Genomic DNA, 13939 nt, shown 5'->3' on the forward strand with positions numbered 1-13939 from the left:
TTTTATTCACTTTTTAATTTATTTTATTTTTTTTATGACTATTTTTATAAACCAAATCTATAAACCAAACATAGCGATTGTTAAACAAACCAAACTATCCAAGTATAGGTTGGCAAATTTTTATGAAAATGAGTTCACTACACACACATCAAAATTAACCTTTTGATTTTTTATTTTTGAAATGGTTTTTGAAAGGATCTTAAACAATTGCTTGCCTCACACAATGTAAATGGGCTCCATAACAGAATGATATTTCAGAGAAATAAATAATAACCCAGTATTAAAAAGGATGACAATATTAATACCCAGTAACCCAATATCTTCCTACAAATTGAAACAAAAAAGCAAAAAACTGGAAGTTGAGGTTACAACCACTGTTAACAGTGAGCTACTGCTACTATTACACAGAAAGTCCCCCATAAACCCACACCCATCAACATGCAATTAGTCCTGATATTCTCCCTCTTCTTCCTCCTCATACTCTCCCTCTTCATCAGCCGTTGCATCTTGATACTGCTGATACTCTGACACCAAATCATTCATATTGCTCTCTGCCTCAGTAAACTCCATCTCATCCATTCCTTCCCCAGTATACCAATGCAAAAACGCCTTCCTCCTAAACATAGCAGTAAATTGTTCACTCACTCGCCTAAACATCTCTTGTATCGACGTTGAGTTGCCAATGAAAGTTGACGCCATTTTGAGGCCTGTGGGAGGGATATCACATACAGTGGACTTGACATTGTTGGGAATCCACTCAACAAAGTAGGAAGAGTTCTTGTTCTGGACATTTAGCATCTGCTCATCAACTTCCTTGGTGCTCATCTTTCCGCGGAACATAGCTGAGGCTGTCAAGTAACGGCCATGTCTTGGGTCAGCTGCGCACATCATGTTCTTGGAATCCCACATTTGTTGGGTGAGCTCTGGAACTGTCAAAGACCGGTACTGCTGGGATCCACGTGAGGTCAGGGGAGCGAAACCCACCATGAAGAAGTGAAGGCGAGGGAAAGGAATGAGGTTGACAGCAAGTTTGCGGAGATCAGAATTGAGTTGGCCAGGGAATCTTAGGCAGCATGTTACTCCGGACATTGTTGCAGATATTAGATGATTCAGATCACCGACTGTTTACAGAAGAAAGAAAGTGATTCAGATCAGTGTGGATTGAACTTCCAAAACACAGCAGAATATACAGATTAGTGCAGAAAGAGAACTTCATTTGTGTCTGACAAATATGGAATTTGGGAAGTGGTAGTATTAATCTGAAGCAAGTTTTTACAAGACAAAATGGCAACAGAACAACTTTTTTATTGAGTTATGTCTGCTTTTATGTAGAATGGGGTGACTTGTCTTTATCTTACTAATTTTTAGATGTAGGAAACTTCTCTCCACTTCATCAGATGATTGTGTGAAAAATTAGGTAACAGAGCAAGTTTTCACAGCATTTGTGAGACCCTAGCAGTCCATTTTTTGTGGTTCAAGATCACAACATTACTTATAGTTCCGACCAATTATGATCGGTCAAATTAACAAAAGTGAGATTCAAGATTTCACTTTGGAATTTTTGTTGATTTGACCGACCATAATTGATTGAGACCAAAAATAACGTAATGATCTCAAACCACGCCCATCTCAATGCACAATCAACTTTGCTACATATATTTTTTTACCAACTGCACACATATGTGTGATCCCTACCACCCATGTGAAACCACATTCATATGTGTAGTTAATAGAAAAATTAATAATTCAGGAGAGATGGGGAAAAAAAATACAAAACGCAATGTTGGCAGATCATTTGTCAATTAAAAATGTATGACAACCCATCACATTTGTTTTTCATATTAATCAATGAAAAAGCAAATCTGAAAGCATCATTGTCATATCATTTAAAACGACAAACAAAACAAAGCTCACATATACTATTAGAGAAGTCTTTTTAAATCTCTCTGAAAGCAACAAAGGTAGTTTTTTTTTATTGAATTCTGCAACCACATTGTTTTTATGCTCAATTTGTTTTTTATGGAATTATTGATCATAACAAGATTGAATCAAACTTAAGAAAAAAGACTTAAAAGAAAACTTACAGCTAGGAGTGGTGAGCTTGAGGGTACGAAAGCAGATATCATACAAGGCCTCATTGTCAAGAACCATGCACTCATCAGCATTCTCCACAAGCTGATGAACAGACAATGTAGCATTGTAAGGCTCCACAACTGTATCAGAGACCTTTGGAGATGGAAACACGGAGAAAGTGAGCATCATCCGATCCGGGTACTCTTCCCTAATCTTCGAAATCAAAAGCGTCCCCATTCCAGACCCTGTCCCTCCTCCCAGTGAATGGCACACCTGAAAGCCTGCACATAATAATATATATATATATATGTGTGTGTGTAAGACTTGGTTTACTTTGAGAAAGGTATGTATTTTCTTTTCAAACGTTTTTTTTTTTTTTGGTAATAATATTTTTTTTTAAAAAATTGTGTTGAAAAACTTTTCAATTTTCAAGACCATCCATAACTAAAAAATAAAATTCAAAAAAAAAAAAAATCAATCAATCATTAAAGACAAAAATAACCTAAGATCTAAAATATTCACACCCAAAAAGAAGAAGAAAAAAAAAAGAGCAATTGCAAAACCTAACCTAATACTGTTTTTGGATCTAAAATTTGAAGACTGATCTGGAAAGAGAAAAGAAAGGAAAAGCCGAAAAAAATTTAACTTTACATTTCCCATCACAAATAACTCCTCAAATCTAAGATCCAAACCCTTGATTTAAGAAATTAATTAAAAGAGCTTGATTTGGTTTTAAAAAAAAAACAAAAAAAAAATCTATATATGAATATATACCTTGCAAGCAATCACAATTCTCAGCCTCCTTCCGAACAACATCGAGAACAGAATCGATCAACTCAGCACCTTCAGTATAATGGCCTTTGGCCCAGTTGTTTCCAGCCCCAGACTGGCCGAAAACGAAGTTATCGGGTCGGAAAATCTGACCGTAAGGTCCGGATCTGATGCTGTCCATGGTTCCAGGCTCCAGATCCATGAGCACGGCCCGAGGGACGAACCGCCCACAGCTAGCCTCATTGTAGTAGACATTCACCCTCTCCAGCTGGAGCTCCGAGTCGCCGTGGTAGCGACCCGTCGGGTCGATGCCGTGCTCATCGCAGACCACTTCCCAGAACTTGGATCCGATTTGGTTACCGCATTGGCCTCCCTGAATGTGAAGAATTTCACGCATTTTGGCTTGTTTTCTAGAGAGAGAGAGATTGGGGATTTTGGGGGGAGAGAGAGAGAGAGAGAGAGAGATGTGTTCTGAGAGATAATGATGATGGATTATGAAAAGGCAATGTAATGTGTGTATTTATAATAATAATAATAATGTGTGTGTGCGCGCGTGAGAGAGTAACGGTTTGAATTTTGAATTGGGGGTATAGGAATTGATGAGAGAGAGAGAGAGACAGGTAGATATGCGGATTTCGAGGGCCTTTAACGGATACAAAGACAACGGTGAAGTTGAGTGGTGAATTTTGAAATTTGAATTGGAGACGGAAGTATGACGGTTGTTTTTGGTGGTAGGTGCGTAATAACGTTGCCGTTTAACGCCAGGCTGGTTTTTCCAAATTTATAATTTAGGATCAATTATATACTAGGTTGTGTTTGTTTAAACAAATTTGATAAAGAATATTAGAATCTATGCAATTGTAATTTTAGAATTTATAATTTTAGGATTGTTTAATTGGATAGAATATGTATTACATGTTTATTTAATTATAAGATTAGATATCAAGAAAATAAGATATGAATCTTATGTTTGTTTGGAAAAATTTTATTTTCACACTAATTAGCTCAATGTGTATCTTTTCTCAATATAAACACCTATTATTTTGATTATTAATTAATTTTCTCAATCCACACACTTAAAATTACAATTACACCATTCACTTATAACCATTATACATACACCACTGATCCTCTTTTCTACACACTTTTGATTAACCATACTTCCACATTGACCCACCTACGCCCTTGAAGAAGACTTTGGTCCGAAATTAAATTTCCTCCATTAAAGACTTGTATAACAGACCTTCATTGAACCTCCATTGAAGACCATTATAAATCCTCCAAAATAGTACACTTCTTTCTCACACACAACTTAAAAAACCTAAGTGATTTGTGATTAGATCAAGATTTAATTGTACCAATTTTCAAATAATTAAAACTAACAACCTAAATCATCAAACACGTACGAAAGTGATTTAGATTGTTGTTTCAGAAACAATAAATAGACACACACAATTTTTTACGTGGAAAATCACTATTGGAGCACCTCTAATTGTAATTAAAAAAACCATGGGTGAAACGCCACAAATCAACCCACTATGAAGGAAAGAAAAAATACAAAATACTCAAACTTTGTCAATTTGTCTTTAACGCTTTGTATATCTTCTACTGCAACCTTTGTCTCAAGATTGATTAGATTGATGTTGTTTCCACAACATCCACATCGACTTAACGACTGCGCACAGCTTCGAACACCTTTGAATACTCCACGCTTGAATCTCTGAATTCTACCGAAGAAGAACGCTCTCGAAGATGATCACTCAAACAACCCTTTAATGTGAATTATCAAACCATGTGAGTTTAATACTTAAGAAAACATCAAAGTAAAATTAGAAAAATAGCTTCTAAAGAAAATCCTAGAGCTACCAAAACATATCTAGAAGCCTTAACCCTAAAAAAAGAATTAAACACATATATACAGAAAACAGGGGCCGCGTACCTCGCTCGAGCGCAGAACTTGCCGCTTGAGAGGAGTCACTAAAACGCATGCGATTAAAACAAGTCTCTGCTCAAGCGCTGGAACTCACGCTTGAGCGCAAAAACACACTTCCCAGTATTTGTGCAGACAAGCCAAACTACTGAGACGGTGCAAACTCCGCTCGAGCGCAAATATTCCCGCTCGAGCAGAAAGACCAAAACCAAGGAAAAATTACAACTCTATTAAACTGAGTTTATTCGCGAAATTGGCAACTAGAGACCTAACAATCTCCCCCTTTGTCAATTCTCGGACAAAAATTTTCTAACAATTTTTCCTAAAAAACACATGCACTAGACACACTCACTAACACAACCTATCAGACACAAAAAAACACTGCTGCAAAAACACAAATGTTGATTTTATAGAGAACCATTTTGAACAATGTTGAACCATCCATCACAAAAACCATTTTGAACAATATAGAACCATCCACCTGTGAAACAATGAGCAACATACCACAAAAACCAAAACTGTGGAACTCAATAAGATAATAAAAAGCAACCAATGTACATGAGACATGAAAGCTCAAAAATCCAACTGTAGCAGTTCTAAATCAAATGAAACAAGTATCCAAAAATTAAAAATGAAAGCAAGCAATTCTAAACCAAATATGAAAATAAGCAGTCATGGATTACTTAAAGCTCGACTCCTACTGTGGCGACATCAAACTCAGCCTCCTCAGCCAAAAGATCATCATCACCTGCAGAAGATGGACCCTGCCTTAGAAGACTCCCCCTTAACATGTGCCCGACTCTGAGAGACGGTCTTTTTGGTGAAAGGTTTAATAGGGAAGGCAAACTCATTATCCTCATAAATAGGGACCTCAAGATGAGACAGAAGGCGGTTAATCAAACAACCACAGGGCAACCCTAACTATTTGTTCCCAAAAACGGCAATCATTTTGCAAAGGATAAAGGTGGCAAGGTTAATGGAGAGATAGCGAGCTATGTAAAAGAGAACAAAACCTTGTTCTTGATTGATTTCAAAACAATGAGTGGTGAAGATGATATTTGCACAGACAATAAGATTGAGCAGACGAAACTGGAGAAGGAGTTCAAAATGTTTAATCAGAGCACCCTTGATCCAACTACGAGGCGTACCACACAAGGTAGTGGCCACCTCGTTAAAGTCACATGTGGGTCGGACAGGGAAAAGATAGTGCTCTGAAAAAACACGGTCAATGCCTAAGAGCTCTCTAATAAGATCAGGGGTAACAGAGATAGACTTAGAACTGGAAGGAAGGGCCAATATCATCAATACCCTCAATGTTACAATAAAACTCGCTGACCCAATCAAGGTTTTGGCGGCCGGATAAGGACAAAACTAAGTCACCTTCTAATGGATCAAACAATGGTCGAATAGGAATGGCCTCAAAAGTATTTGGCTGGACATGGCGTTCTAGATGAACTGTCTTAGAGGAGAAAGACTCTCTAAAAGACTTGGCTTTATCGGCAGATGGAAATTTGTCGATGTTATACGAGGGGCGAGACACTGTGGACTTCCTACGTTTAGCAGTGGACATAGCCAACACAAGGTCTGTCACGCCCCACATTTTATTACTCAGAGTCCCTTACCAAATTTATTAAATTTATTCAATTACAGAGATAACATGTGGAAACTCTTTACATCATTTGTAAGAATAAATAAAGATTCTCTCATTCGAAAATGCAACATGTACATAACTAAATAAATCACCCGCAGGCTTACATCTTTAACACTAAAAGAAAGGGTTTAACCCTTTTACATCAATGGCATTCCACCTACAAATAAAAGGCCCCGTGGCCAACACATAAAGAAGATCCTCAATCTTGAAACACCTCTCGACGTTCACCTGAAAAAGGATTAGCAACGTGGGATGAACATAAAGTCCAGTAGGGATCTCAACATGATCCTAAACAATAGCAACATACAGATAGCTATGATCATAAATGCATCAAACCATATCATATACATAATGTGACGGTTTATACTGAAATATACTTATATAGGAACTTTTCTCAAAAACATTCTTTTCATTCAACAACATTAGCAATTTACTTTTCTTTCTTCATGTTACTCGTTATGAGAAATAACTAAAACAATAGCATTTGATATATGGTTGACACTTATAAACCAACTTACAACACTTGTCAATTCAACATCAAGTACATCCATTTTTCATTTCAGTTTCCTTCACTTATACAGTTTCGATTCATAACTATGGCTTAGAACCTAGCCAAACAATTCAATGAGACTATAACACATATTATAACACTTTCATAGTTCACAATTCACATAAGAATATAACTCATATTAAAACACTTCCATACTTCAACACTTCCATATTTCAAGTGATACACAGATTTGTTGTATCAGTGGAGTCCATCCCCTATCTCCTCCCAAACAGGTTTGAGAGTCCATCCCCTATCTCCTCTCAAACCATGGATACATATACAATGTAATAAAGCATATAATCACACGTATAGAGTACATCCCCTATCTCCTCCCAAACAAAGGTACATATGCAATGTATTAAGGAAAATATGCACATATAGAGTACATCCCCTATCTCCTCCCAAACAATATACATATACAATGTATTAAAGCATATAATCACACGTATGGAGTACATCCCCTATCTCCTCCCAAACAAAGGTACATATACAATGTATTAAGGCAAATATGCACATATGGAGTACATCCCCTATCTCCTCCCAAACAATATACATATACAATGTATCAATGTGTTCTTTCCACTATCATATTCAATGACATATTCCAAATAATTAGTTTCAATTCACCTAATCATCATGCAGTTTTTACAACAATCATGACTATCCTCCACCGATAGCCCAAAACATATATTTCTAAACATATATATATATATAATTTCCAAATAGATAAACTATCCATACTTTCATAGGTGAGATATTTCAAATATCCAACCCCACCATTTAAATTCATATCCATCCATATCTACATTTCACACGAAAGGAAAACAAACCCAATTCTCACTAGACTTTCAGTCCAATAGTAAAAATAATATGTGAAGAAATTCCAAAATCCAACCTCAAGTTCATTATCAATTTACAAAGGGTGATGATTTCATTTTCCTTCAAAAGACCACTTTCCATTATTTTCCGAACCACACAACCTCAACCATTTTCTAAAAATTCATTCTCATCATTTTACAAAATCAAAACCAAAACCAAATCCATCACCTTTATTTTACAAAATCAATTCCATAGTACCAAAACCATAACTCAACTCAACATCACGTGATTAGTCTGAAACAATACCAACACCGCGGTTACTTCTCTTTTGTTTTCTTTGGATATGAACACAATTAACCAACCCATATTAGCAAGATATAAAGATTATTCAACTCCCTCCCCTTTTTAAATCCATTATATCAATAATAACAAACTAGGGCTTTCCTCCCTTTCTTCATAAACATAGTAAATCATTTCCAAAATAACTCAACATCAAACAACTTAACAATACTAATCATGAGTATCAAACCCTAGATCCCCCTTTCATGCTTTTCAAGAAAAACCCATAGTGAATATGGTTTTTATGCAATAAAATTACCACATGTCTATCTATAAAAGTAGTATTGAAAAAGATCAAAGAAATCCATACCTCAAGCTTAGGAGAGAAAACCACCCAAAAATCACCGGCGCCAAAACCACGAACCACTCGGACCAAAAGGAAGCCCTTGACGAGATCTACAATCCATCTCAAAGGACGATGGTGAAAATATTACTCTAGGTGAGTAGATCTAGAGATCTTTGAGCAAAAAGTGATTTTGGAGAGAGAGAGAGAGAGTGATACGGTTTAGAGGGAGGAAACAGAAGAAGAAAATAAAGAAAAGGGTCAAGTGAAAGCCTATTTATAGCACTAGGTAAAATTAGAAATGAGCCCCAAAGTCAACCCAAAATATCAAGTCAAAACCCCTAAAAAGTAGGGCCAAAAGTCGAACTAAAATTTGAAAAAATATCTGTAGGAGTCGACCCCTGCAACAGTGGTGTCGACACCAAAGAGGAAAATCTGGGAAAACTAAGCTTGACTGCACTGTTGGTGCCGACCCTACCCCAGACTGGTGTCTACCTTATGTTCCAGCAACCAACTCACAGACAGAAGATGGTCGACCCTCTCCCAGTCTGGTGTCTACCCTATGTTCCAGCAACACCTCCAAAACTTCATCAACAGGTAAGGGTCGACCCTAGGAAGGCTGGTGTCGACCCTAGAATGGAATTTCTAAGTCTCCAAGGAACTTTTGACAATAATAAGTGCGAACAACCAAACCCAACAAGTTTAAATCAATTTGTACTCCAAAACTAAAGTACAACAACACCAAAGGTTCCCACAATAGAATAAAGGGTCCAAATGCATTTACCAAAAGCTTTAAAAGGCACAAGTGCTACAAGGTCAAAACAACACGTACCAAATTGAACACCCCTGAAAACCAAACCCAAAATAGTTAAGAAAACAAAACATTAGGAACCAAAAACGAAGTTAGATAAAAACAATGAAAGGAAAGCAATACCAAAGGACACCCAAACCAAATGAGACAAAACCCCAAAAACCATTTTTTAAAAAACAAAATTACATAGTAGCAGCAATGAAGCATACAGAAAAAAACTGGATAGATAAACAAGGATGAGAACAGTTTACCATAGATAAAAAAAATAAACCCTATCTACCAATATAGCATAAAATGACAACTACAAGCCCAAATACCTACTGTGTACGGGTGTGAACAAGTGAACAAACCAAGGACTAAGCAGAAAACAAACCAAAGCATTAAAACCAAACAAACCCCAAATCAGTTCGAAAGAGAGAGAGAGAGCAAAGAAAAAAAAACTTAGAAATTTGGGGTGAGTAAACTTACCAAAGGTGAATCAAATGAGGAAAAAGAAGAAGGATGACCAAATCAATGCCCAAACAAGTTGCAAACGAAGCCCTAGGGGGGAGAGAGAGAGAGAATTGCATAAAAAAAGGGAAAAAATGAGTCTGAAACGACGGGTGAAGGAATTTATACTAGGGCATGCCGCTCGAGCGTGAGACTCAGCACTCAAGCAGACTCTCTTATGCATGTCCCTCCGCTCGAGCGCAGAAAAGTATGCTCGAGCTTAAAAGACCTGCTCTCAGAATCTCGCGCACTCTATAAAAGTGCCGGATGAAGTGAAAACGAGCTCAAGCGCTAGAAGGTCCACTCGAGCGGATAAGAAAGAACCAAAGACCAAAAAACTCCTTTCTGAGCAGTTAAAACCAGCTCACACTACCAAGTGGGACTTGAAACAAAAGGAAATGAACACAATAGCAAGTATGTGACACTAAGATGGGATAATCCACAAACCATGAAACCCGCAAACTTGCAAATTTTGACATTATGAACCACAAAATCATGAGCAAATCCAATAAAAATTGATCAATGAGCATAAGCATCATGGGAATGCACAACTCAAAAACAAACATGAGAGCTCACATAATGAAAGTGTGTTTGTGCAATCCTTAAGAGGCCACAGAGCTAGAGTTAATCCTCGTAGTGATCGGATGGCTAGACCTCTGGCAAGAGTAACTAAACATCACAAAAAAAGTCAAACCACTAGGAATCAAAGGGTATTTGTTAAGTAAATACGGAGGCTCCCCTTCAATCAATGAGATTTTTTTTTCTTTGTGACTTTTCTTTCTTATGGGCACTCACTGGTGGCATACACGCTCAAGAGTATGGAGACCAAACCAGAGAAGCATGAAATCAGTAAGAATGGCCTGATTGGTGCCTCTGAGGTAGCCTTTTCCTAATGCCCGAACTTCAAAGTATTGAGAGAGGAACCATGGAAATGAAAAAATGATGGTAGATGGTTAAGAGACTCAACATCACCCATGATATGCCAGTATACGTCAATTCCTCCAATAATGTAAAAGAGACACTGTTAGTGGTCCATAGAGAACTTTGATCACTTGTGCGGAAACCCCTGCAACAGTTTATCTCAAGGATGTGTATAGAATGAAATCATGAAGGTAATGAGCAAGAGCAATCAAAATGAGCTATAAACAAAGAAGAATGACATCTTGTAAGCAGCATGAGAGGTGTTCATATGAGTCTAAATGCAGAAATGACAAGAATTAAGGAAAATGAGATTATAGCATCCAAGTACACATAAAACCAATCACTCACACCCACTCAAGTAACAGATAACACCCTAGTGACTGAGTACTACACCCAAGGTCTTTCTAAGGAACTTAAACTTAAGAAGATCAAGGGGTTTTGTAAAAATATCAGCTTTTTGATGCTTAGTAGGTACATGTTCAAGAACAACAAGGCCCTCTTCCACTAACTCTCGAATGAAATGATGACGAATGTCAATGTATTTAGTGCGAGAGTGTTGGACAGGATTTTTAGAAATGTTAATGGCACTTATGTTATCACAGAAGAGGGTGAGAGTGTTCTGGTCTATACCATAATCATGAAGCATTTGCTTTATCCACAGCATTTGGTACAACAACTCCCAGCAGTAATGTACTCAACCTCAATGGTCGAAAGAGATATGGCATTTTGCTTTTTGCTATGCTAGGCAACCAAATTATTCCCAAGGTAAAAATAACCCCTATATGTGCTCTTATGATCATCAGCACACCCTGCCCAGTCGGCATAAAAAAAACCAGTGATTTCAGCTGTAGTGTCGGTCGAGAACCAAATCCCATAACCCAATGTCCCATTAACATACTTAATGATGCATTTGACTACAAGAAGATGGGACTCTTTAGGACAGGCTTGGTAATGGGCACAAACACCTATACTAAAAGCAATGTCAGGACGACTGGCTGTGAGGTACAAGAGACTCCTTATCATACTCGTATAAAGGGTATGATCAACATCAGTACCAGAGGAATCTTTGGAAAGGTGAAAAATGGTGCTCATGGGAGTGCGTGCATGTTTGGCCGACTTGAGACCGAACTTTGACATAAGGTTTTTAGCATACTTAGTATGAGAAACAAACATACCCGAAGGAGACTGTTTAATTTGAAGACCAAAGAAATAAGATAACTCTCCCATCATGCTTATCTCAAACTCATGTGTCATGCAATCCGAAAAATATTTCACAAGATGATCAGTAGTGGATCTAAACACAATATCATTAACATAAATCTGAACAACAAGTATATGAGACTTAGTATGTTTCACAAATAAAGTCTTGTCTACACTACCCCTTTGAAAATCATTATCAAGAAGAAAGGTAGTAAGTCTATCATACCAAGCCTGCGAGGCTTGTTTCAACCCATACAAAGCCTTGTTGTGACAACCCCGACTCATGGTTAATACTAATCCATGCTTAAGCATAATAAGTAAATGATTAAGATGAAACCCTAAATTAATTATGTGAGTGTGTTGTTTTAGTTGCATTTTTATCTGTTTGATATAGGAAGATCTGTTTGTGTTTTGATTTCAAATTGCGAATTGGAAGCCTTATCGGCAACCGATTCAGAAATTGACTTGATCTATATGCTAATTAGGATCTATAGAATTTTATGGTAGGTTTAATTAAATTTCGGTTCGGAACGATTAAATTAGATTAAATTAATGCCATTTGATCAAATTAAATTAATTATTACCTATAAGGTCTTTTTGACCCAACTAAGCTCAATTTTCCATCTCATTCTTCTTGTTTAGATGCTCAAACGTGAGATAGGAAGAGAATAGGGAGATTGAATCCTAGGCTCAAGAATTAAACTCAAACCAAGGGGAATTGCTAGGAGAAAAGAGGGAAGCTTGAAGAATTATTCATTGCTCAAGAATTTTGCTTAAGTGAAGCCTGATTGAGTAGCCTAGGTAAGAGCCCAACCTTTTAACCTTGAAATTGAGCCATCTAGTTCTTGAACACAAAGTAAATAGGTGAATTAATGGGAGAATTGAGCTAGAATTTGAGGAAGCTAAGTCAATCCATGCATGCATGTCCATATCATTGAATTTTGAGATTATTTTCATGAAAATTTCCATATGCATGTCCATATTATGGTTGTACTCTAGAAATTCACCATGTTTTTTAGTTGAATCTTGCATTTGATCATGCTTTGAAGTAATGGAGTTCAAGAGAACTCATGCATATCATGTTCTTGCAATGTTCATAAGTTAAGTTGAATTTTGGTGCAATTGTCATACCTTTGGGCCTTGATTAATGATCTTTAAATCATAATGTGTTATGAATTTCTAGGAGTTTTCCAGGATTTTGGCTCAAAAGGATGAGTTTTGGAGTGTTAAGCACATGTTTTGAAGTTTGGGAACAAATCTGGAAAACCCAGAATTTGGCTTCCTCGCTTGAGCGAGGAATTCTACGCTCGAGCGACCACCTTTGTTTTCAGACTCTTGCTCGAGCGATAGAATGCTGGCTCGAGCGTAAATTGCAAGCTCTCAGAATTTTGCGTGTGTAGAAGCATGCTCGAGCGACGAGACTTACGCTCGAGCAAAGAATTGTGTCTTATGCCCGAGTGAGCATCGGGCGGAGATTTTCAGTAACTAGTACTTTTCACATTTTTGCAGATCGCTCGAGTGAAAGAGTCTGTGCTGGAGCGACCAATTACATTTTGCATGTCCGCTCGAGCGAAGAAAGTCACGCTCGAGCGAAACCCCTGTTTTCAGCAAGTTTTGAAAAATGTTTTTAAGTACATTTTTGCATCCTCATTCAATCCTAGGCATTCCTAGGCCATGTTTAAGACATCATAATGAGAATAATGATATAGTACCACACCAAAAGAAGAAATGGGCTAAGTTATTAATTTCGGGTGTGTAATTTAGTGTGTGTTCGTTCTGTAACTGTGTAGGTTTGGCACCCAAGGAAGTTGTTTAGCCTACTTATAGCCCTGTGATCTGTGAGTAACAATGATGTAAAGCTATGCTAAATTATAATTATTTTCTAAATGATTAACTATACTATTTTCTAAAATGATACTGTTTACTGAATGAATGTTTGACCTATTTTATGAACTATACTCGTGGCATCCATAGCAACTGACTGTTATTGTTACTGTTACTCTTATAAAGATCTCTGTTAGTTCCAATGTTTGGAACTACTACCGTTACTGTTCTGATGGCCATCAACTGACTGTTCGGTCTATTAAGACCTACTGTACTAT

The 13939-nt window shown here is 37.1% G+C and overlaps 1 protein-coding gene across 1 annotated transcript; it reads right to left on the reverse strand.

Moving 5' to 3' along the window:
• Window positions 1-252: 252 nt before the first annotated feature.
• LOC114307085 (tubulin beta-1 chain) lies at window positions 253-5672 on the reverse strand. Its single transcript, XM_028252446.2, has 3 exons — window positions 2848-5672; window positions 2085-2354; window positions 253-1121 (listed from the first exon to the last, which is right to left on the reverse strand). Exons 1-3 carry the CDS (start codon window positions 3239-3241, stop codon window positions 445-447), a joined length of 1341 nt encoding a protein of 446 aa, XP_028108247.1. The 5' UTR covers window positions 3242-5672; the 3' UTR covers window positions 253-444.
• Window positions 5673-13939: the final 8267 nt, after the last annotated feature.

Source organism: Camellia sinensis, chromosome 3 (assembly GCF_055761805.1).
Source record: "Camellia sinensis isolate YWXY chromosome 3, ASM5576180v1, whole genome shotgun sequence".
Classification (NCBI taxonomy): Eukaryota; Viridiplantae; Streptophyta; class Magnoliopsida; order Ericales; family Theaceae; genus Camellia; species Camellia sinensis.